This window comes from Vulpes lagopus, chromosome 3, assembly GCF_018345385.1.
Source record: "Vulpes lagopus strain Blue_001 chromosome 3, ASM1834538v1, whole genome shotgun sequence".
In the NCBI taxonomy this organism is placed as follows: domain Eukaryota; kingdom Metazoa; phylum Chordata; class Mammalia; order Carnivora; family Canidae; genus Vulpes; species Vulpes lagopus.
The window spans coordinates 104,062,594-104,088,451 of record NC_054826.1 but is presented as its reverse complement, the minus strand read 5'-3'; the positions used below and the strand labels follow the sequence as shown (position 1 = coordinate 104,088,451).

General features: G+C 53.2%; 1 protein-coding gene across 6 annotated transcripts in view; it reads right to left on the bottom strand.

Annotated features, from left to right (window-relative positions):
• The window catches only part of MAD1L1 (mitotic arrest deficient 1 like 1), a 345,450-nt gene that overhangs the window by 120,254 nt on the left and 199,338 nt on the right, over positions 1-25,858 (bottom strand). For all 6 annotated transcript variants that reach the window (XM_041747758.1, XM_041747757.1, XM_041747762.1 and 3 more), the window contains 2 exons: positions 21,169-21,225; positions 1,078-1,166 (listed from right to left, as the gene is read on the bottom strand). In XM_041747758.1, the coding sequence (XP_041603692.1) occupies positions 1,078-1,166; positions 21,169-21,225 (146 nt within the window). The remainder of the gene's footprint in view (positions 1-1,077; positions 1,167-21,168; positions 21,226-25,858) is intronic.

Below are 25,858 nucleotides of genomic sequence, written 5' to 3'. Positions count from 1 at the left end.
CCTCCCAATCCCTGTTAAACTGTAAAATTCAGGAAGAGAGAAGATGTACCCTTGCTCACCACTGCTTCGTTCTCATGCTCAGCCTAAAGGACGCCCATCCCACTTGCTCCTTTCTGAACAAGTCAGAGAATAATAAATTGGCGACTTTGGAATTGGGGAGCGGGGGGGCATCTCTAGTGACAGCTATCTATGAGGCGGAGGTCCTGACATGAGAGAAGCGCTGAAAATAATGGAAGAAACCTGGAATCCAGAGGACGCCATCACTGGCACCCACACACTTCCATGGAGACATCCATGGCCCACATGCAGTCTCGCATCCAGTTCTTACAACCTGCAAAGGAGGGCTGTCTGCCCAGTCAGAAGAGGACACAGGCCCAAGGAGGGGCACAGGGCCTGGCCAGCTCACACCCCAGCCCCAGGCAATGTCACCAAGCAGCAGGGTCCTTGCCCACATCTCCCCGACCCACCAAAAGCACCTGAGGATGGGAACCCGTGCACCCTGGGCCTGTCCCGTGGAGGCGCTCAGAGCACCCCAGAACCAAGGCTGCTTGGCCTGCACTCGCTTTGCACCCAGAGCTTCTGGGGAGATGGCATCTACTTGCCCATCAGCCACTTTCCAGTAACAGACTGAAACAGCAGGGCCAGCTCAGTGACCCAAGGGGAGCTCTGCCTCAGTCTCCCTGAAAACCTCCTCCTTTAGAACTTGCTACCTCTCCCGGCCCAGGGAGTGAAGAGGAGCCCAGCTGAGCTACTCCTCACCAGGCATGGTGCTGTGTCAGGATGGGGTCAGGAGGCATCAGGAAAACCTCTGGGGGAAACAGGAGGTGCTCTGAGCTGGTTCAATACATAGGCTGAGGGTGGCCCGGCAGGCACATGGGAAGCACCCTGTGAGCAGCTCCCTTCTGAGATAGGGCTGTCTGTGCCTAGCTCCAGACAAGCCCTTACTCACAGGCCCTGTTGCCATGGCACAGACAGCAGGACCCTGCCTGGCCCTCAGCTCTGGGGGAAGAGCCAAGTCTGTGCAGAGGATTCTGTGATTCAGAAAGGCAGGCCCAGAGGCCAGAGGTGCTGACATACCTGAGCGAGCTCACCTCCTCCCTGGACAGTGGGAAGCTCTGCTCGGCGGTGCTGGACTGAGACTGTAGCATCTTCACCTCCATCTCCAGCTAGAAGAGAGCATAGGCAGGTCAGCAGGAGATGCTGCTGCAGCCCCTTATCCCAACAGGCCCTAAGTACCCAAGATCCTGCAACTGACTTCTGTGGGGAGAGAGTGGTGTTGGGGGCAGAGCCGTCATCTCCTGGGCTACCCTGTGTCCTGAGGACCCTGGGCAGCTGTACCTCACAGCCTGCCAGCTATGCAGACGCAACCTCTCTCTCTGCGCCCACCTCCAGGACAACAAGACATTATGCAGCATGCTAATGGGAAACATCGAAATCTGGGGAAAGGAGGTTATAGCAACTGGGAAGAACACAGTCTGAGTTTACCAAAGCTTTGATCTGTTTTAATAGTCATGGTATTTTATTTATTTGCTGCTTCAAATTCCCTTGCAGAATGACAGACGATGGACAGATTGCCTGGAAGGGAATAGGGACTTCATGGTAACTGGGGGGGTGCTGGTCGGGGCCAGAGAAGGAGCAGGGCAGGGGGGTTCCTGCCTGTTGGTCCAGGTGCAGGCACAGGGCAGTGCGAGGGCCTTCACGAGAGCGAGCCTGCATACAGCCCCCAGAACTTCCACTCCCAGAGTCCAGGGCTATTCCGGACGGCACTGTCTGCCAGATGTGGTTCTGCCCTTTTTATCTGACTGTGGTCAGTCTGGCAGCTGTACGCCCGGTTCTTGGACCAGAACACTCAGTAACCAATTACACAACAAGAGAGGAGAGCAGGGGCGTGGTGGACTGGGGACACAGGACCCCAGAATTGACTCCCAGTCGCCTCAGACTGCCCGACATGATCCCTGGGTGGCGCAGTGGTTTGGCGCCTGCCTTTGGCCCAGGGCACGATCCTGGAGACCCGGGATCGAATCCCACGTCAGGCTCCCGGTGCATGGAGCCTGCTTCTCCCTCTGCCTGTGTCTCTGCCTCTCTCTCTGTGTGACTATCATAAATAAAAAAAAAAAAAAAAAAAAAAGACTGCCCGACATGCACCGAGGCTGGTCTACTGTGGCACAGACATGGGTTTTGAGGCTCCTTTATGGGAATCTTGCGCTCAGCTGTTTTTCTGGCCATCTCAGCCCATGGGGTGCTCTGAATGCCCCCGATCTCTCAGCATTCAGCTTGTCTGTGAATGAATGGGAGGCTGGGAGAGGGGGCAGGTGGGCCTTCATCTCTCAAAGGGCTTTCGCGGAAGGCACAGTCCTGTGGGTGGTGGGCACAGCACCAGGACCATGGACCTGCAGTTTTTAGGCACTCTGAGAGCTCGCTGCATTGTGTTTATCACACAAGAGCTGTCCTTAGGGCAGACATCCTCTATGGCCTCTGATAAGTTGTTACTTGTTAGAAATGACCTCAGTCAGCTGCAGGAACCAGCACAGGTGTGAGCTGACAGGTGTGTCAAGCTCCAGAGCCCCATAGAAGTCTCTGAATGGAACAACGACTGTGACAGTCTGGTGAGCGCTTAGGGGGAGCTGGCAGGGTGGGAGCGCAAGGCAGACACAAGTCTCTCCCACCACACAGCTCCTACACGGCCACTCCCCACAGTGGCCCGTCCTGATGCCCCAAAGGGAGGCCACTTGGTCTTCCCACCCGACTCCACAAAGGCTCAAGGGACAGGTGATTTCAGGCACGCCCACCCACAGGCACAGGCTAGGAATGACGGGGCCAGTCCAGGTCTGCAGACCCACCTCACCACCCTCCAGGTCCCTTAACTGGGGTGGCTGAGAGCTCCCAGGACATGGATGATGCCGCTGTCCTGAACTGGAAATAAACTGTCTCTGGGAAGGGTGTCAGCCATCAGCATGGTCCAGGGGTGAGGGAGTAGAGTGTCTCCACGTCTCCTGGGGCAGCTTATTTAGGAATTCTTGGGCCCGAGACATACAGTCTATGAGGCCCGAGGCATCCAGCCTGTGAGGCCTCAATACTAATCATCGAGGTCCCAAGTGGGCCCCTCGCACAAGTGGGCTCCCCCATCCTGCTAGTCATGGAGAGCAAGCACGAGCTGGAGTGGCCTTGGCAATGTCTCCAGAGGAAGAGAGAGAGTTAGTCTCCACACACTTAGCTGCTCCACGCATGCCTACCAGTGCCCACTGGCATGAGGTCCCCTGCACAGAACAGGTATTACACGACCACATAGTGGCACCATGATGTGATGACACGGACCAAGGCCTGCCCACGCTCACGGTGAAGCGGCATCCACTGTGTCTGGGGCCTCTCCTGCCCCTTCCACACGCAAACCTCCCTGAACTGGCCAGGCTCACCACTCCTTTCCTATGCCACCCAGACATGCATGCAGGAGGTGGGCCCTGTGCCCTCTTCACGGCCATGGCCAAACAGGCCAGTGGACACACTGGCCTCGCTAGAACAGGATGACTCTCCTGGAAGGACACAGAACCAGCTGAGTCCTGTCTGGGAAGATCCCTCTCAGTCTTTTCTCGGTGGGAGGGCTGAGCAGAAGAGGTGCTGAGCAGAGGAGGGAGACACACCTCACGGCTGCAAGTGTCCATGCAGCAGACAAAGCTGGTCTGCAGAGCTGCAAGGCAGGACACTTCCCAGGGATGCCACAGTCCTGGCCCCTCGTTGTGGGAGCTGTGAACCTTATGCAGCCTTAGGACCTGAGGTTCCGACGTGGCACACAACACGTATACCCCCCAGAAACCTGCACAAAGCACCCTAGTCATCTAGGCACTACCCACAGCCCACTGGAGCCGTTAGGCTGTGGGGTTCCAGAATCAGCTTGTGCTCCCACCAGCAAATATGAATAGGTTCTTCCCTTTATTTCTCTGTTAGAAAAATGGTGACAGCCTGCACACAGTTTTGTACTCTCATTTTCTCCCTTCATCTATTTTGGAGAGATTTCCCAACCAGCACAAGAAGAGCCTCCCCGGTTCACATGTGTGGCTCCGTGAACTCCACCCCATCAATGTCCCACCTCTTGCTGACCCATCTCTCATGGGCGAAGGTTTCTGCAGCTTCCCATCTGATCCCATTAGGTCAATGCTGGGGCAAGGCGGCTCTGGGGTGTGCTGGTCCCCCCATGTGTAAGCAGCTCCCCACAGCGAGTGTCCTCCTGTGACCGACCTCCCTTCCCCAGATGGACCCAGATATCCCTGTATGAGTATCCTGAAGCATGATGGCCCTCACAGATGTATGATTCCACATTGTCACTCACCACATTCTACCTCTGCTTCTGACTTCCTTTTCCATCCACTGTTCCATCCACAACGTCAGGGTGCTTTCTCTCTCCCACCCCATCACTCCCCTCAAACATCCCAACAAAATTGCTTTAGAGAACACTGGGACTGTATCAATGCCCACTCTGGGGAGTCAGCGTGTGAGGACACAGCTGCCCATCCTATTCACGAGGGTGCTGTCAGCCTCACACACACACACACACACCCTAATAGGCAGCAGGACTGGGGCTTCTTCCTGTCTGTGCCCGCTGTTGTGCATGGGAGGCATTTTCTTGTATTTGTCTAACTTGTGTCTCCATGTGCAGGCCTAAAAATCCCTGTGCATTCATTTTGTTCCCCACCCTTGCCCGCTGTTCCAGCTGCTGCTGCAGCTCTCAGCAGGCGGTCTCGGTTCATGATCATGTCAGCCGCAGAGACTGGTGGCCTCCCTCCTTCCCAGCCTGGGGGCTGCACCTCCACACCAGGAACCCAGGATGTCCTGAACCTGTTTTGTGGCTCCTGGGAGCTGAAGCTCTAACTTACAGCATGTCAGTTTGGGGCTGAAATAAACATACTTTATTATGTTGAGAAATTATCCATGTGTTCATATTTCATAAAGACTGAACATGGATTTCTGTAAAATGCCTTTACAGCAAATATGGAGCACATACCCAAAAATCAAGCCAGCAGTCCAATGTGGGGGAAACTGTGGGGCGTATCCCAGGTGCTTGGGGTGGCATCTGCAGCCTGAATCCCGTGCATGCACGACACCCACACCGCACAGTTGTCACTCACCTCCCAAAAGTCTCCCCCTCAGAGCCTCTAGTCAGCATGTGTGGGGCACACACCTGATGCTCTCACAGAATCTCCCTCAAAACTGCCTCAATCTGATACAATTTGTTTCTTTTCTTTGGGGAAGGACAGGAGCTGCCATTTTGCAACAAATGTATAACTGGTCTCTTTAACATTTCTATCACTTCCAGAGTCAATAGGTTTCACATTCCTAGAAAGTATTCATTTTATTCAGATTTGTTTTTTTCTCTTAAGATTTTATTTATTCATGAGAGACACAGAGAGACAGAGACAGAGGGAGAAGCAGGCTTCCCATGGGGAGCCTGATGTGAGACTCGATCCCAGGACCTGGGATCAAAGGCAGACACTCAACCACTGAGCCACCCAGGAGTCCCTACTCAGATTTGTATTTAAGTCGATCTGTGATATAACTTACATCTATTCTTTTTAGATTTACTTTCAAGTTTTCTTCCTTTGTCATTGAGGTATAGCTCACACATGATCCAGTGCAGAAGCCCTGGGCCGGCTCCAGACCATGCACATCCACACCTGTGGGGCACCACCGAGTAGGACCTGAGGGCTGAGCACCAGGGGGCCCCCCACATTCCTCCCTGCCGGAAACTCTGATGATTCTCAGTTCTTGTGTGGAGGAGGGCACATCTACTTATTTTTCACTGGGACTGTGAGTGATTCATACATTTTACTGGCTTTATTTTGGGGCACAGGCACTTGGATTTATTTATTATTTCCACTAGTTTTCACTTTTTTTAATTAACTTCTGCTTTGATCTTTGCAGATTCCTAGTTTTTGCTTTACTAGGGCTTATTTTGTTTTCCTTTCCTGAGTTCTTGAGCGGGGTCTAATCTCTCTCTATTCACAGTTTCCTGCTCAATAATATAAATATTTAATCTGTAAATTTTCTTCTCAACTCTGCTCTGCCTCCCAAAGGCTCTGAGACATGTTTTCTAGATTCCGTGCATTTCCAGATGCCCTTTCCTCTTCGACCCAAGAAATGCTAAAGATGGAGGTTAGGGTTTTCTTTTTCTGTTTTGTTTTGTTCATAACCTGGAATTCATCACATTGTGATCAGGTGTGCATGTCTCCATCAGTTCTACCTGTTTGAGCTTAAGAAGATTTTCTGTATTGTCAACATATGGTGAATTCTGGTAAACATCTCCCATGAGCACTTTACAAAAAGAGTATCCTTTAGTTTTGGGGTTGAGGGTTTCATGTAAAACAGACTGTATTTCTTCCATCACTGATTCTTGGCCCACTTGAAATATCACGGGTCACGAAGTAAAACAAATTCTCCTCATGGTGGCATCCTTGATGATTCCCCCAAATCTCTCCCCATTTCTGCTCCTTCTGAACATTGATGATATATGTGTGCTCTGTTCATCTTGTTTACTTTTTTGTGTGAAATTCTCTTGATCTTTATAAGAGTCTGTATCTTTTTTGTTGTAGTGGTTGCTTTCGTAAATCATTACTTGACATAATATCTGCACTTTTCTGCTTTCGACAGTTCCTGTTCACCTCCTACAATGGATGTGTGACGAGTCAGACATATCTCACCTCTCGCTGTCCACTGCCCACAGTTAAATGTGTGCTTGCTACACAATGTTAACTTCCGTTGTTTTAACCTTCAGCTACCGTGGCTGAACACTGCTGCTGCCATGTCTGCTTCTGTCTTCTCCCTTCCTGAGAACTTCCACAGAACAGGTCAACTCCACGTTTGCAGAATCCACGGCACCCACCTGGTCCTGCTTCCGGAGCTCCATGCTGGCTGCTCAGCTCCAGCCACTGCTCCCTGTAGACATGCACCTCAGCCCTCAGGGCCACCAGCTCCAGCTCAGCCTCTGTTCCGGCTCCATGGATATCCCCAGATTTGCAGCAAAACTCTCTTAATTTTCATCTGCTCAAGGTCAGGTTGTTAATTTTTTCTGTGAAAATTTTTTGTTATCTGCTTTTCTCCAAAACTTCTAGGTTTTACAAAATTGTGTGATGTTGCCTTTATAACTCATCAGTGAAGGTGACTTTCATTCAATGCAGCTTTGTGCAAAAGGCCAGACTGCAGAAAGGATGAACTGCCTTCTCTTCTTCCCAATCTGACCAGGTGGCTCTGAGTCCTGTGTACCTACCCAACCTCTCTCTGCATGAAGGGAAGCCACAAGCTCCCTGTACATCCAAGAGCCACTCAGACCTGTCTGAACTGACTGGCCTCTGCCTCCCTGCCTGTGGCCACCACGCCTACCCCACTATAGGGCAAACAGGGGTGCCCCTTGAACCCCAGTAGAGTCAGTCACAGAGCACTGTTCTTTCTCAGTAGCTTCACTTCTGGGCACCATCTTGCATGCCTCCAGTACTGCCACTGCTGAGGGCCAGCTCCCTCCTGTGTAAGGGGCCAGGGATTCAGCTATAGTTCTGTTGGGCCCAAATTTAGGTTTGCCTTGTTTGGCTTTTATTCTTTTTGGTACGTTTGGACAATTTCCAGGAAAGAAGGAAAAAATGCTGACTTATTCCACAGTGTTCAAAGCAAAACAGGCCCTTTTAACTTGTAAGCTTGACTCATAACAGGCTTTCTACTTGACCCCCTCCTACACTGCTAGTGCCTGGTAGGTACCCTGACCCTCCAACGACTATAGCCCACTCATGCCAAGGCCCTCGGGGTGCCTGCACTCCCCAGCTCCCCAAACTGGGGTGGTAGCCAGCACACAGGACACAATATGCCTGTCTGCAGGTCAGATCCCTAGCCACCGTTCAGATCCATCTCTAAGGCCACCTTCTTCACCAAACCAGAAATGCCAGCCCCCGTGCACTGTTTGTGTGACTTTGTTTCCCACTGGCCCAGGTAGATACACTCCATTCACCTCTTAAGCCCAGGCAGGGCACAAAAAGGGTGGTCCAGGCCCACAGGCAAGGGCACCAGAGCAAATGGATGACCCACACAGCCCATACCTGGTGCTTCCCTTGCACCAGGCTATGTGCCAGGCAGCCTTGGCACATATAAGTGTATGAGCCAGTGTATAAGCCAGGCCTCTGCCAGGACTTCTCTGGGCAGGTGAGTGGAGCCGGGTATATATGCAAGGAAACACGCCATCCAGGAAGGAAAAAGACCTGGAGTTTGTTTACCTACCAGATACCTCATTTCAGAAACTACTTCAACAGGTCAATATTTAAAAGGAGGGAAACCAGTCAGGCTTTGATAGAGCCCATTGGAGGAGGGGCTTTGGGGAACAGCTGGGCATGGGGTTCAGGGCTGTCTGCAGCCATGGCCTATTTTCCAGGGCCCCTCACCACACTGCCCAGGAGCCTCTGTGCTCATTCACACACACGCTGAACTCAATTTCCGCATCTGTAAAGTGAGGTCTGCGCAGGAAGGGAGAAAACTGAGAGGCAAATGCTCATTGTAGGGCCTGACACACACCAGAGTGGAACCACCCTCCCTGCAGAGCCCCTCAGTCACCCCCTCTGGAGGGTGCACAGGCCGGCCCATGGCCCCTCCCTCCTCCACCCTCAGGCCTGGGCCCTGCTTGCCCCAGGCGGGGGAGGGGGTGTGTGCACAAGTGTTCAGGTTGCCTTTTAAGCCAGGCGAAGCCACACTGCTATGACCTGGCACTGGAAGAAGTTAAAATTGGAAATGCGTTAATATTGCAGTCTGCAACTACCTATTTCATACTTGACTGAGAAAAATCTGTATTTGGAGGTGGTTTTAAAAAAAAAGAACATGGGACTAATTGGATTGCATCTTCTGAGAGACTTGCTAAATGACAAAACCACGAGGGCCATTCTGTGAGCCGTTCTAAAACCACTTCCAGCCCACAAGTAGGGCTCGGAAGGGAGGCACCCTCACAGGGGCCGTGTGTAGTTGTAGCACGAGGCCCAAGGCAGAGCTCGCAACTAGGACCAAGACCACGGACCACATATACCCCGGACGAGATCCTGGGCCTGCCACCGCCCATGGGAACCACTCCGCAAAGCTCCCTGCTTCATCTCTACATGTATCTCCCAGAGAGAGGCTGCTCTGCCTTCCAGCCTCTGAAGTTAATACACAAATTTATATTCCTTTCTTGGGCTTGCTCTCCAAATTAACAGGCATAATTACCAGCAATGCCTGCTCTAAACGAATCTAACACCTAGGGAGCCCGGCTGCTGGCAGACTGTGGTCACACACTGGACAGTGGCCATCCCTGGGGATGCCCTGACCCCTGAAGCCAGACACACCGGCCCTGTCCATGGCTCCCTCTGAGGCTGCTGCTTTTTGTTCTGTAGGCTAGCAAGCCAAGGCCAAAGAGGTAAATGTTCCTCCAAAGCCATGTGCCAGCTGACACTCTGCTGCCATTTTTAGGCCTGAACATGGAGCCAAACATACATGGGGCCCGGGAAGCAGACCTGCCAAGCGTCAGAAGCCAATGGCTTCAGACCTGGTCGAAGGTCCGGCCATCCCCATAACATGAAATGCCCAAGCCTCTGACTTTTCCACTTTGAAAGAGAAGTGGTAGCATCTGCATCACAGGCTGCATGACCAGGTCAGGGGCTACAGAGCCCACCCACACACCAGATGCTGGGGACACTCCCAGCCTTCCGAGAAAGGGCTGCCGAGTGGGAAGATGGCTTCACTCTACCATCCTGCCTGTGTTTCACGATCTTCACTTCATACAGTGTACAGGCGTTGCTAATTCAAATAGTCAGAAAACACTAAAAATATCCATTTACTGGCTTAGAGCCCAGGCTAGCATCCACCCAAGAGCAGGCCACCAGTCAAGCCTTTGCTTTTGATAGCCAACCATGGCTAGTCACCCACGTGGCGGCACATGTCCTGACCACAGGTCTTTACCAATCCCTCTGGCTTTCTGCCCCAGGAACCGTACGTTCCAGAGAAGCGGCATCCACCGAGCCCAGCACTGACCTCCAGGCCCCCGTGAGTGCCAGAAGCACTAAATGGCGTTCGCCAAATTGCTGAATAAACGTAGGTATCGCCACTGCCCTGCTCTGGAGTTTTGGCTCCGCTCGTGCGGGGCAGGCCCTAACCCCAAACTGCAGAGAGGGGCCTGCTCCAGGGGCCGCCAGCAGAGTTCTGCACTCTGGCAGCCACATGCAGACAGCAGAGAACGGTGGGAAACAAACCACTGCTGTGTCAGAGTGCCTTTGCAAGGGCCAACAGAGCTCGAGTTCTAGTTCTAGAAACCTGGAAAACAGGCCCTCACGTCAGCATGGATCAAGCGCAGGAACTAGGGTAACACCTCTGGGAGAACAGAAGGCTGGAAGGTATGAGGCAGGCCCAATGGTCATCCCAGCTTGCCATCTTAGGTGAGTCCAGAACATAGCCCAGCTCAGGCTGAGAAGGCAGAGTCAGGAGTGTGGGGAGGCCTTGGTGGCCAGAACTCATGGTGAAGGGGGTATGCAGGGCCCACCACAAGTGCACAGCAGAACCTGACTGGCATATGCTGTACAGGAAAGACCCCCAGACCAAACAGTGAAGAATGAGAAGAGCCAGGAGGGAAAAGCACCAGCTCTGTCCAGCTGGACTCCAAAGCCCCAGGTCTTGGGGCACCAGGCAGAACACCCAGGCAGGCTGAGGCCCAGAGCTGGGGATAATTAGCCCTGGGTCCGCCCAGAATGTCATAAAATGCCACCCGACCAGATTAGATTATATCTAAGGAGTTTCACCAGATCCCTGAACGAACCTCAGGGATCTTCACAGGAATACACATCTCCTGCGTCCCCCCAACACAGATGTGCACAGAATGACTGAAAACAGTCAGTATCACTAAATTCCATACTTCACATATTAAGTATAGACATGAGGGGAAAAGGAAGACCAATATAAACTTTGTAGCAACATAAACAGCAACACCTGAAATAAAAAGATACAGGTCGTCCTGCTGGAAGATGAGGTCAGGGAGCTTGGAGACACAGGAATGATTCACAATGAAAAAAGAATTTTCAGAAATGAGAAGAGCACACATGGGTGGGGGACAAGTTGCAGTACCCCAACTGTGGGTGAGCGGACACTCACCAGAGGAGGAGGACAGCAAGTCCCCAGAGCTAAGAAACACAGAATCCCCATAGAAGAGTGCAACAAGGTACATCATCATAAAAGAGCCCTCTCTAGAAAGCATCATCAGAAAACACAGACAAGATACAGAGAAGCTTGATGCAGATGACAGGCTTTTGATGGACACAGAGTAAGTCAGAAGTCAGAAGACAATCCCCTTCAAGTCCTCAAAGAAAAAAGCATGGCCTCGAGAAGTGAAGGTGAGTAAAACCATCACATGTTTAGCTAGCCTGGTGAAAGGAAAGAAAGAAGGGTCCACATGCTGATGCAAAGGGAGAGAAGAGTCACTGTGGCTGACCTCAAGAAGTCAGAAGGACGGCAAGAGGATCCTGGAACATCTGTCCACCTACAGGCCACCTAGACGATTCAGACAAACTCAAGAAGAAATGTAAGAGCTGAGCAGACCTGTGACAAGTCAGGAGGCTCCGTCAGCAAGAAGATCTCCCAACAAAGGAATGTTCAGGATCAGAGGGCTTCACTAGTGAACACTCACCAGTCATGTAAAAGAACTAACAGAGAATTCCCAAATTCTTCCAAGAAGTTAAAGAGGAAGGAATGTTTCTTAGCTTATTCGACAAGACCAGCATTACCCTGAAACCACAGCCAGAGAGAGCATCAACGTGAAAAGAAAACTAAGACCAAGAACCCTTAACAGGCACACAAAACCTCAACAAGGTAGTAGCTGGCCACACTGGAGGCATCTGAAAAGGTAATATGCCAGGAATGCAAGAGTGGCTTGACATAAAAAATCAATTAATGCAAAGCACCACAGTAATAGAATGAGGGGGAAAAACACATGATCATCTCAACTGAGTCAGAAAAAGCACTTGGCAAAAGTCCAACACCCATTCATGATAAAAATGTTCAACAAACCAGGAGTCAAAGGGAATCTCTCCGACCTGATAGAGGGCATTCTCTGACACCCACAGCAACATCATGCTCTGTGGTAAGAGACTGACAGCTTCCCCCTCAGATCAAGAAGGAAACACAGATGTCTACTTTCTCCCCTGCCACTGGACACGGAACTGAGTTCCAGTAGCAGCAGTCATGCAAGAGCAAGAAACAAAAGCCATCATATTGGAAAGGAAGAAATAGAGCATCTCTGCTCACAGATGACATGATCTCATAAATGGAAAAATCTACAGAATTCACAAAAGTATTGGAGTTAAAAAGAATTTGGCAAAGTGGCAGGAAACAAGATCAACACACAAACACTGGTGGCATGTCTGCATATTAGCTGTAACAATCAACAAACAATCCAATTCCATTCTCAAGAGCAGTTTCAGTAAGAAACTCATGAGTAAGCATAACCAAGGAGGAAATACAGACACATTGACAACTATAAACATTGCTAGAACAGATTAAAGTAAACCTCAATAAATGGAGATATTCCATGTTCATAGGCTGAATGGAAGACTTACCACTGTTAAGATGGCAATCTTCCTCATAGTGATCTGCAGATTCAATGCAATTCCTGTTAAAATCCTCAGTCTTTTTTGCAGAAATGGAAAAGCTGATCCTAAAATTCATATGAAATTACAAAAGACCCCAATAGCAAGATAATTCTGAAAAAGAAGAAAGTTGGAGGACTCGCATTTATTATTTTCAAAACTTACACAAAGTGACAGTAACCAAAACAGTGTGGTGCTGACAAAGGACAGATGAACAGATCAAGAAATCCAGAAATAAATCCAAGCATCTATGGTCAAGTGATCATCAATAAATGTGCTGGGACCACTAGATGTCCACAGGCAGAAGTAGTAAGGGAGATCCCTACCTCACATCATCTTCAAAAATCAACTCAAAATTATTAAAACCTAAGTGTCAGAGCTAAAACTATAAAACTCTTAGAAGGAAACACAGGAGTAAATCTTTATGACCTCAGATGTATCAAGTTTCAGAAACAGATAGGACACCAAGAATACCAATGACAAAATGGATAAAAGCCAAAACCTTGTGCACACCAAAGGACATCCTCGAGAGACTGAGAAGACACTCGGCAAATTAGCTATCTGATGAAGATCCAGTATCTATAATTTATGAAGAACCCCTATAGAAGTCCTATAACTCAACAATAAAGAGACAGAAAACCCAATTTAAAAATGGGTGAAGGATCCAGAAGGACATTTTTCCAAAGAAACCATATAAGTGGCCAGCAAGCACATGAGGAAACACTCCATCCCCATCACCAGCACTTAGGGAAATGCTTACCAAAACTACAAGATGTACCTTATACCCACCAGGAAAATAACATGCGCTCCTGTCCCCTCTCATTCTGACGTTGGTAATCTGTGTTTTCTTTCCCTTTCTTCTGAGGAGTCTGGCTGGAGAGTCTGCAGAGTGCAACCTCGTGTACAGAACTCACCCCTGAGTGAGACCCAGAGAGTGGGAGACGGATGAACACTTGCAGGGGGAGCTTTATAGGGGTCTATGCCCTGAACAGAAGCAGATGAGAGCAGGGGCAGGAAATGAGGCTCCTTGGCGGAGCTGCCCAAGCGTCAGGCATAGACTGGCAGCAGGGTCAGTGTGGACCAGCCTCTGACCTGCCTGTCTCCTCTGGTGACAAACAAGTCCCTCCTTCCTTGCAAGGAGACGTGGCCTGCCAAACTCACTCACAGCTCCAAAGCATCATGAAACTTTAATGCTAATGGTTCTGGAGGCTGGCTCACTACCACAGCATAACCTTTAAATAGAGACTGTGTATTTCAGTTTAATTTGGGAGGATACACAGTTCGATCCCAAGGGCCTTACCCAATTCCATGAATCCATAACCAGCAGGAGGAGCAGAGGAATGTGCCTCAACCTCAAAACAATCCTAATGAACTCAGCGCTGCTGAGCGCCAGAGGGAGGATGCTCAAGCCCCTAGTCTGTTTGATCACGTGCTCTGGGGATGCAGGAGGGTCTGCCTGGGCCAAGGACCACAGGTGGTACTGATGGAGTCAGGGTGCACTGCATCCTAGGATTTAGGCTGTGCCTTCTCCCCAGAGCCCAATCAGGACAGGCAACTCAAGTGTCCTAGAGGAGACAACGCTGAGGTCAGAATGGGAATCCTGGTCAAAGGCTGCCTTTCTGGGTCAGCTCTGGACCCATCATGCATCCAAGAAGGTCCCTGTAGTGGCTGTTGCTTCCTGGGGAGTGTGAGAGGGGCTGAAACACACTATCCTCGTCACGTTCCACTTCTGGAGGGGCACACCCAACACAACAGGCCAGACAGGCCACAGGGAGCCAGTGGTGGCTCTCCCAAGCGTCTCCTAGTGAATATAGCTGGGACATGCCTGCCAGCACCTCAGAGAAAGAAGCCCAGCTACAGAACTTGTGCAAGCAGAATTTTTACCCTACAGAGACATTCCCTACGTTGTTGGTAAGAAAGAGGACTCTAGTGACTCCCCAGCCTGCCCACCCAGTGAACAGGCTGAGACAGTGCTCCAGAGACGCTGGCAGGGCAGCCCAGCAGTAAGTGACAGATACATGGTGAACAGAAGACAGAAAGGCCCAAGACACAGACTTGGAGAAATCCAGTATTTCAGCTGAAAAAAAAACAAAAAACAAAAAACAAAAAACAGAAACAAAGCCCAAAGCTGCCCAGATCTGGAGGCAGTCTGGGCAGCTCACACTCATTCTGGGTATCGACAGGAGCACTCAGCATCCCAGTCATGGTTTCTGCTGCCTCAGACCCAGCTCCACAGAGTGGGAAGCCCATCCCCAGGAACTCATGGAAGGAGACATGTCTGTGCCCTGGTGGGAGGTGTCCACATGCTTCCAGCGGGGTCCAAAGGGTTGGCTGAGGCAGTGAGGCTCCCTTCTCCAGAACAACAGTTGTTGACATGGGGTGATATTGCCAGAAATTCCAAAAATATCCCACAAGAACTGAAAAAACCTCTCCAGACAAGTGGATGTAGCAGAAACGTGTCCACAGTTCTAAGGGCTCTGGACCCTCTATGTTTTCACAGATGACATCAAGGAGGCTACAGAGAGGAAAAACCCTCACTACAGAACACCTGAGGTCAGCTCTGCCAAGTGGAGCTTATCCATGGGTCCCAGGATACCCACGTGTCTACACTTCCCAGTTAGGAAGGCACAAGACAAGTCCGACTCCAGAGGAATAGCACAGTCAGGGCCACTGTGCAAGCTTTCCTATAGGCTATGCCCGGGGCCCTTCCATCGCAAAGGAAGCAGCAGTTAAGACCCTGGCTGGCAGAGAGCCCAGGACAGTGAGCCCCCGCAAAAGACCATGGGAGCCAAGGCCAGGACCATGTGTCACCCAGCTCCCCCTGAACATACTTGCAAGGTGTGGCCAACATGTGCAAGAGAAATTGCAGCAGTTGGCGAAGATGTGGCAGATTTAATAATACAGTAGGGAGCAAACTCAATGTGGACACAATAAGAACTGGTAGTTGAGAAGGAGCCAAGCCAGAGAGGGTCAGTGCAGAGGCGCGAGACATTTGAACAATACAAAAACACCGGGCAGCCTGGGTGGCTCAGTGGTTTAGTGACGCCATCAGCCCAGGGTGTGATCCTGAGACCCAGGATCGAGTCCCACGTCAGGCTCTCTGCTGAGAACAGTGTGCGGTGACCAGGACTGTGGGGCCATGGTGTTGGGACACAGGTGGGAGTCCTAACAAGGCCACCCCGGGGGCATGCACAGCTCTGGGCATCAGACACCCCTCAGTGCACTGTCCCCATCTGTGAAGTAGAGACAGTGACAATGCTGCCTGCGCTAACATGGGTCAGTGCAGTCTGGAACACAAAAGATACTTCCATAGTCAGGAATCCTGAAGGCCCAGGTAGAGGTGTGAACTGGCAGCAAAGCCACTGGAACTGGAAGCCACTAGAAGCCGTGCCTCTGCATCCTGATGAGTAAAAGGCAGGGGGCGGGGTGGGTGACAACGGCCACCTTGCAGGGCTCTGAGAGCTGACGTTTGCAGAACTCTTGGAATGGTGCCCAGCTCGCTGTCAGGTGGGTGAGTGTGCATTAATAAACTACTGTCACCACCAGTATTTGGGGCACTCAAGAATGAGCCTAGTCTGCAGATGCCCACCCAGAATCAATCCTACTCCCCAATCACACTCTTTGAGTGCTCACTCCGTGCCAGGCACTAGCCACCTGAAGATGACCAGGATGTCGCTTTGATGTGGAGGAGCCAGCACTGCTGCTAAGTGCCACCGGCTGGCCAGCAGACTGCTCTCCTGCAGCAAAGGTCTGTCTCTCTCACTGGCTACTCTGAGGACACAGGACAGCCAGGCACACGGCCAGCAGTGGGCACAAAAGTGCAGAAGCACCGACCCCCAGGAAATGCTGGGAGCGAGCAGATGCGGCAGAGGGGCCGGCCTGGGGAAGGTAGGCAGGACCAGGTCCTGGGACACCCACAGACTGCACAGATCATCCAGGTCAGCCTTAGAGCCGAGCCAGCCAAGTGCAGCAGGTGAAGCCCAGGTAAGGCTGGGGACACAGCTGCCCACAGGGCCATGTTTGCCCACCTCTCCTGCACTTCAGCGGCAGCTCCTGGGGCTCAGTCTCTGAGGTACCCTGGCCCCGGCCTGCCACCTGCAGCCCCGAACATCTAACTGAATCATGCGGGGTTCCAGAGTCAGACACTGCTCTTGGGGAGTAAACAGGCTGGCCAAAATCTGAGGCTGCCACCAGCCTTGGAGACCCAACTCCCCTGGCCACTGCAGTGACATTCCCCATAAGCCTTCCTGACTCCCCAACCACAGATGAAGTTCCCCCATCAAAGCAGGGGGTCTTCCATCCTGGGCTTGGTCCTGTGGCAGGATGGATGCAGGACGTGAAATGAGTCACTATCAGTCGCAGAACCAGGAGGTTCTTGTAATAATTTTCCGGAAGGCAGCTGGCAATGCTGGCAGACTGCGATAAGGCCAGGTTCTTGGGCGGGAGGCACGTACAGATGCTAGCTGCCAGCACTGAACAATGAGAGCTCACACAACTCCTCCTGACAATTTCCTGACCCTCGATGCTGGTTTCAAAATGACAGAGGCATCAGCAAGCTGCACGCACGTGTGCATGGCCCCTCGTAGAGCTTAAAGTCGGCTCTCACTGGCATCTCTTGTCATCTGCATGTCAGCCCCTCGGAGCTGCAGCTAGTGAGGTTGTCACTTGAGGATGAAAGCCCCAGGTTGGGTGAGGCCACATGGAGGCTGCAGGCTGCAGGTTTGAGGATGCTTCTCTCCCTAGGACAGTGGGCCTGCCCTGCTGGGTGCTGCCACCCCACAGATACCCTGTAGAGCACCTGTCACGGCCAGCGTGGGGCAACTCGCACATGGACGGAGCTTCTCCCTTTCTGAATGACCGGCCACAGGCCCAGAGGCTGGCAGCGCAAGCCCACAGGAGCTGTTAACAGACAGTCTCAAGGCAGACAACTGCTTCATCAGCCAGAGTCGGGAGGGGTGTCATTCCCCTTAAATCGGAAAATAAATCTTCACTTCTTGCTCCCTGGAGTACATAAAATATTAGAGGGATTTTTATAGTTATAATAAAAAAACTCATTTCTCCAGCCACTGCTGGCCGTATCTAATTAGGGTGAGGGATGTTAATGATACAACTATGGCCCAGGACATTTTTCCTTGTGATATTAATTGCATTTAAAGGGAAAAGCCTGAATTGTGCCATGCTTCCTAATTAGCATGAGTTTGCTAATTAATAACAGAAAGGCAAACCATCTTTGTCTTATCATCTGCAATTAGCTACAGATATTTAAATTCTCTTTTCTCTCCCCTTTCCTAAAGAGTGGATCAATTTAGGGCTCAGAGACAACAGGCTGGGCAAGGTGGCACAGGAACCAGGCCGTCCCCAACCTACCTGGACAGAGGATGGGGAGGCGCCCTCCTGCAGCCAGAGGTGCCCCCTGCTGCACCTTTTGCCATGACTGTCCCTGAAACAGGGTGAGGGTCACAGAGCCAGACCCAGGGTGGCTTCGGTTCCCATGTCAGAGAGAGCTCTTGCCACCATCCCCACCTTCAACCTCTTACTCCCACGTCAACGAGGGCTTACAGCAGGGACTGGGACGCCCTCCTAACCCTCATCTCCTCAGGCTGAAGAAGGTAATGCCCGCAGAGGATGGAAGAAGAGAGGCTCGTGAGCCTCTGAGTGAGCACCTGCTTCACTCTGCCTCGAGCCATGTGTTCTCCCACTAAGCGGGAAGGAGAGAGGAGAAACAAATGGGAACAAGCTCAACATGTGACAATCAGAAGGCAGAGATTAAACCTGTGTGAGGTGACAGCTACAGCCTGGATCCAAGGAAGCAAGGCAACCACAATGTCCCGCTTATGTGCACCAGAGAGCCTGCAACTCTGCGCATAGCTGGGAAGAACCAGGTCCTCACTCACCTGCCGGGCTCTGCGCGGCTGGTGCCATGGGGACGTTTCAGCCAAAGCTCCCCGAGGAGCATCTTCCCCAAAGGCCTCACAGTGCCTGGGGTATGGCCCCTGCACAGAGATAGGGGCGCCAGGTCTGCACTGGCTGACATCAGCACCACCTGGGGAGAAGAGGGCCCTCCCACTTACCAGAGTTCTAGTTTAATTGGTTTAGAGGTGGAACCAGTATTCAGGATATTAAGGCTCAAGGGAGCTTTACACAATGGAAAGAAAGTACGGGCTGAAATCAAGGCGAGAAAGCCACCCTCCAGCCCCATGTCCCTTGGGCATCCCCACAATGAGATGCAGCAGCCCCAGTGGCCCTATGGCAGAAGCCTGAGAAAGGCAGGACCCGGGCCAAGATGCCAGCTCCGATAGGTAGTTGTCTCAGCCTCCATGCCGAGGGCTGGGCCTGTGCTCAGCACAACTGCATCCTCCTTCTCCCCACCTGTGTGTGCATGGCAGGACACACAGCCCTCAGCCACATGTCCGTTCAGGTCAAAGCCGAGGGAGCATGTGGACCCGCACATCAGGGTCTCTCCCCCAGGGTTCTTCATATGGATATGTCTGACTTCAAGGAGCATCCCAACCCCACACCCAAGGTCTAGAAACCAGGCAGGCTGAGCTGCACCCCAGGCATGTTGCACCCCACACCGCCCCCCCTCCCCCGCAGTCCCATTAGTCACGCACATACACATGAGCTGGGCCACACTGTTGACAAAGCTCCCCACTCCAGGCTCACTGGAGGCAGTCGTCCCCCACTCCCGTCAGGCCCCACCTGGGTCCCAAGCTCCGTTCCCCGCCAGATAAGGGTGAAGGATCTACACAGAAGCACAGCGGTTCCCTTCAGATTAGTCCACAATGAATGCCTGCTGCAGAGAACTCATACTCAGGAACAAGAGGTGCCCACAGGTCCCCCCTGCAGCAGAAACATTGGTGGGCTGCTGTACATTTTGAAGATCCTTTGTGTGACAACAGGACTGTGCTGTGGGGCCTCTTCCCCAGGTCCTAGGTGCCCCTCCTGGGTTGCATGTCCAGGTGCTAGAGAGCCTGACAGGTCTTGATCCGCAAGGTCTACCTTCTTGGTTACGTTCACTGGCTCCGGAAGATGTATACATACCCAGGGGCTTCGAGGGTCTTGATGTGGGAACTCACACCCCCAGGCCTGGGCACCCAACAGCCAGCGGCATCTCAGACCCCTATGTTTTTCTCTTGCCTTGCCCTCCCCAATCCTCCCATCCCACCTGCAACTCCCCCACCCACTGCCCAGGCCATCCCGCCATCCTTGACCTCTGGACTCATGCTCTACCTAACCCATGTCTATCTTTGGCTCGTCCTACCAATGCCCACCACATGACCCTGCAACCCTCCCTCACCTCTGTGGGTCAGGGGCTCTGAGCACAGCTGGCCTCAGGCTCCCAGGTATTGGCACCTGGGCCTCATCCCATCCCAGCCTCAGGCCCCTGCCTCACGAGTGGGCCGGTTTGGGATCTCCTCAGTACTGGCCTCCACTACGGTCACAGCAGCAGTAAGACATAACAAGACAGCCTGAGGCTGAAAGGATGGCTGCAGGATGATGAAACAAATCCAGGGACATGGCATGCCAACCTGTGGGCCACTCCTATTTTGCAGGTGAAGGCCAGATGATCTGCTCAAAGCTGGGGGCAGACAATGACAGTGCACAAGGAACCCTGAGCTATGATGTCAGCCTCTGAGCCCACCCCAACCCCAAGTGGCTGGCATGTGGCCTGGGGCAGAGCAGCTCCACAACACACACAAACCCTGTGGCCCTCCTATGACCCTGATGGTTAGGTCCACACAGAGACTAAACCACACTGTCTATCCCCCAGATGGCGGTAAGGAAGCCTCTCGACGCTGGGTGCCGAGGCCAGGGTCAGCAGTGCCTGCCTATGCCTGCACCTATCCCCGTGGGCAGCGCACCTGGGGTGGGGGTTGGGGGATAAGCAGAGGCAATCCAAGAGGGCAGCACATGGAGAGGAAACCTATCAAAGGGCAGCAGAGGGGGATCCCTGGGTGGCTCAGCGGTTTGGCGCCTGCCTTTGCCTCAGGGCGTGATCCTGGAGACCCGGGATCCAGTCCCACATCGGGCTCCCTGCATGGAGCCTGCTTCTCCCTCTGCCTGTGTCTCTGCCTTTCTCTCTGTGTCTGTCATGAATAAATAAATAAAATCCTTAAAAAAAAAAAAAGGCAGCAGAGCATATCTGGTGCTCAGTAGGGAAACGTGGGCTGCAGAGTCAGGTGGGTGTCTCAGCCTGCACACCCTGTGAGGTGGGGCCACCACAGGCCAAGAGCCCAGGGATGACCTCATGAGGACATGGCCAGGGTGGTCCAGTAGGGACATCTGCTCTATGCTGGGCAGGTCATGACGTGGGGCAAAATGCACTGGGGCACCCGCATCAGAATAATCCAGGGGCAGTCCCCAACTCCCAAGCCCCATTTCCTTCCCATCCCCACTGTGTTTCTGATGAAGGGAAGTGCTGGGAATGTTACAGACTGCAGACTTGTGCCTACATGACAAAGACATGATTCCCTCCCTGCCCAGGGTCCAGAGCACCCACCCCCTGGGTTCCCTGTGGCCATGAGACCACCACCAAGTCACTCACCATGTCCGCTCTCTGCTTCTGGCCCCCCAGCTCCTCCAGGGCCTGTGACAGCTGAGCCTTCGAGACAAGAGAGAGAGCAGGGTCAGTGGGCCTCCTGCTGTCCCTCTCCATGCCCTCCCTGCCTGCTGAGCCCAGCCCAGGCAGGGAGGGCATGGCCTCCCTGAGAGGCAGCCCTGCATACCCACTGTTAGGGGCAGGTGATGGGAAGAGCACTGGCAAACACAGTGCCAAATCCACTTCCCAATCTGTTCGGCCACCTCATTGGCCCCCCAGTGAGTGCCAGCAGCCACCTCTGCGCAGAAGCACCAGAGGCAATGTTGCCCAGGTGGTAGCCACAGGGTCTGTGCCACCACAAGAGATGGCCTGACCTTGAGCGGGACCAAACCAGCTCACAGACTGGAAACCCTGTCTTTCCTGGAGCAATAGGCGATGGACATGCAGCTGTCACGCACCACCTCCACTTGCAGTGCAACCTGTGGGGTCCCCGCACCTGGCATTTAGGGGTGTGTGGGGAGGAGGCTAGAAGGTGGCCACCTATGAGGCCAGTGGTACTGGATCCTCAGGCTGCAGGAGACCAGCACCTTGTCTTGACAATGTCTGCGTGCATCCATCAACCCTCCCAAGTGCACCTGCTTCCTACATGCCAACCCTGCCAACGAGGCCAGGGCTCCTGCTAAAAGCTCGTCAATACTTTGCAAGCTCACCTGAGCAGTACTGCCAGGAGCAGAACTGAAAATAGAGTGAGCACAGGAAGGATAGGACAATGCAATGCACTAAAATCCCAGCTACAAAACCAAGCCAAAATCCCAAAACCAAACACCACCCCTTAGGACCCAGGGCTAAACTTCATTCATGTCCAGTCCTGTGAGCCAGTGAGGTGGCTCCTTACTGCCCACCCACCTCAGCCTCACCTCAGGCACAGAGGGATGGGCACAGCCATCAGGTAGGCTGGAAGGGGGCTGGAGGGGGGCAGGTGGGCACATAGGGGCAGGGAGAGGTGGCATGGATGCAGGCAGGAAGCTGATGGGGGCTGTGAGTGGGCACATGGGAGGCTGGTGAGCACACCGACTTCCCAGGCACTGCAGAGACCACCTCTCATGGACAGAACATGATGTTCAGAGGAAGGCAGAGAGGAAGCAAAAGGAACATCCATGCCTCGGTGGTCTATTTGTAAACTCATGGCCCCCGAGAGAGACCATTCACACACTCCATGGACAAAATGAGATCCACTGTGCGGAGCCAGGAAGCAGCCCAGACAGGAGCTCTTCTAGGCTGGTAGTTTGCAGGTGGCTAGTCAGGGAGAGGGGAGCCGATACATGCCACCCACCAGGAGGAAGGACCCGGGCAGGGTGGACCCTTGCCCCTCATGCCCCGTGTGGGTCAGCAATGGGGCTCATGCTGGGGACAAAGTCCTGCCCTCTCCCAGGGCACCTCGCCCACCTAATTGGTGCTGGCAGTCGACAGAGAACACCTATGGAGTAGTAACGAGAAACAACATGAAAGAAAAGTTGGCACAAGACAGAAGCCTCACAGAGGATGAAGCACCTATTCCAAGAAGCACACGGAGAGGCTGTCAGCTCTGCTAGAAACCCGCTGTGTACCATTCTGCACCCATTCAGCTGGCAGAAACAAAGAACTGGCATTCCTAGGGGTCAAGAAGGGTGGTGGGGATAAAGACTAGTAAACCACTATGGAAAAGGATTGGGGTTTTGCCTCAAGTCTAACACTCATCACCTCCCACTCAGTGATCCCGCCTCACGAATGTGCTGACAGGAAACCACAAAATATGTGCCCAGCAGTGGCTCTGCACAAAACCACTCCTAGCTGTACTATGGTGGGAAGCATCTGAAAGCGCCCAGAGTGTGTCTGCATGCAATGGCACCAGCAATCTCCACAACACAGCCCTGGGGCACAGACCCCCTGCGAAGTTGGCCAGGAATGGAGGTAAGTGCAGGGCTGAGTCTACCCGTAGGCACGCCAGGTGTGGGCCATGCCTCTGCACGCAGACTCGGCAAACTAGCCACAGAAACCAAACCATGACCCCTGGGGCAGTCTGGGTGGCAGAGAGGACCCTGCGGCCAGGGGCTCAGGCCAGGACGCTGCAGATTGGGCATAGACACTTCACCACGTATCCACAAGGACACAGGTGAGCAGAGGTGCAGAGACTGTGATGAACAGGTAGAGGCTAATCCCAGAGGCTCGGTGCCCCACTCAACATCTCAGTCACCGTGTGAGTGAGATGCATGTAGTGTGCCTCTCAAATCTTTGCACAGTGAGGGGCTCAGAAATGACACAACAGTGACGGAGACCTGTGAGGGCTACGTAGACCCTGGGAACCAGAGTAACTGGCAAAAACCTAACTTGGAGGAAAGTCAACACTGTTGGGAACCAAGCGTTTGTTTGCATCTCCCTGAGGGAGTCCTGCCTTAGGGCAGCCGTCAGGAGAACACAGCCCGAGGAGTGAGGCTGTGGGGCTCGGCCACCCTCCCTCTAGTCAGGCCCAAGAGCCCACGCTGTGCGAGGGGACCCCTCATACTCAGTGAGACAGATGCTGACCAACTAACGTGTCCCACAGAGGTGATGGGCCAGCGACGGGCACCCTGACCCTAAGCTGCTGAGCCAGGAAGAAGGGAGGCTTCCAGAGACACATGGGCTGTCTCCATCCAGAGGATGGGGTTACAGAGAAGTGTGCCCACAGGTAGGGAGGGATTGCTGGGTCAAACAGCATGTGCATCACACTCCGAAAGAAGGGGACCTGGAGGGGATCCCTAAGTGGCTCAGCGGTTTAGCGCCTGTCTTTGACCCAGGGCATGATCCTGGAGTCCTGGGATTGAGTCCCACATCGGGCTCCCTGCATGGAGCCTGCTTCTCCATCTGCCTGTGTCTCTGTCTCTGTCTCTGTCTCTCTCTCTCTTTCTCCTCTGTGTCTCTCATGAATAAATAAATAAAATCTAAAAAAAAAAAAGTGGGGGGGACGGACCTGAACACATGTCCCCTACACCCTGGAGGACTATTTTGGGGTTGGGGTGAGAGGGACAGGGAGAGGGTCCATTCTGCTAAATGAAAAAAGAAGTTTCTAAGAATAGGAAGCTCGACATCACCAAACACCATCCACAACCTGTCACATGTCCCCCATGGGAAGCCCTGTGTGTCCAGGATCTCAAGGAGCCTCATGACCAGGGGATGGGACAGGTACAGGCAGGCAGCACAGAGCCTCTTGCTGGGTAAGCCGACTCTCCTCGGAGCTAGGCCCATGGGTGGCAAGGGGTGTGCGCCCTCTGGCTCACATGCACAGGAGGGCTGGCACCACTGAGGGAGCTGAGGACAGGGCAGCAGAGATACCCACCCCCCAACCCCGTATAGGACTGGAAACTGATCACACTCATCCAGACTCCACCAGCCTTGAATGGCTGCGTCTACACAGTCTGAAACACAGAGGTCAAAGGGACCGGGGGAGGAGACATGAGGAGCAAGCAGGGACCGTGGCCCTCATGCTGACAAGGGAGGGGAGGCTCCCATCACACAGCAGCTAGACTCCCAGCATGAACAACAGGCAGGTGCACAAACAGGAGTAGGAGAGCAGGGCAGAGGGCAGCTTCCCATCATGTGGAGAGCATAGCTAGCACTCCGGGTCACACCCAGCCATACCAGGACTGAACGGGCACCAGCAGTGGTCCAGGAGGTTCTCCCAGTCGAGCAGGAAACGGATGGTATCCCTGGAGGGGCACTGGTCAGAAAGACAATGTCCAGGGCCCCCAAGTGCTTCCCCCAGTGCTGGGCACCTCGTCAACTGCCCCAACCCCCAGAGCATCCAGCTGGCGTCCAGGCCGAGTCAAGGCAGCCCACACAGACAAAGAGGCCCATGTGGCATGCCGGCCTCATCAGCCCAACCCCACAGGTGGCCCAGACACCACGTCCCCCTGTACCTCCCAGCCCACACCTGACACTAGACAGCTAAAGCCCCACCAGCTCTAACACGCTAGTCTGTCTAGAATACTGGGAAGCAGACATGATGCCTGCCAAATCCTGATGGAGGTGCAGATCCTGCAGAGCCCAGGTCTTGCTGCAGAGGTCAGGCACTTGCCACCCACTGGGTCAGAGTCCATCCACTGGGCCTTAACTCGTCACTCCTTCCTGTGGTACTGTCCCTCCAAGTGTCACCCCACCCATACAGGCATGTCCAGGGCAGCTGGGGAACAGCTGGGACCAGGGAGCAGCACCCAGCCAAAGCAGTAGGTGGGCATGGGTCTGCCTTCGCAGTGTCCTGTGTCTGCACATGAAGTCACTCATCTATAAGAGCAGCTGCTGGCTGGGCTGCTGTCTGTCCGGTACATCCCACCTTGCCCTGCAGTGCTTTACTCCTGCCTTTCTCTTCAGATTTTTGCTATGGCCAGGCTGCCGCCTGAGCAACAGAGCGCCATCAGCCACCCACACTCTTCCTCGGCCACAGGTGATCTGGCACAGGTTCCATCATCTGCAGCATCAGATCCACTCACAGGATCCAGCTCAGGACTCCGCCAGAGATTCTGAGGCCTCAAGGAAAGCCAGGCTAACACCCAGGAGAAGAGGAGGACCTTGCACCTGAGCCCTCGGACAGGCGCATAGGTCTGGGCACCGGGTGGAAGTGGTCGCTGCCCAGGGTTTGGGATGGGGTCTGAGCAGGCCCCAAAGACTGCAACTTCAGGCTCCC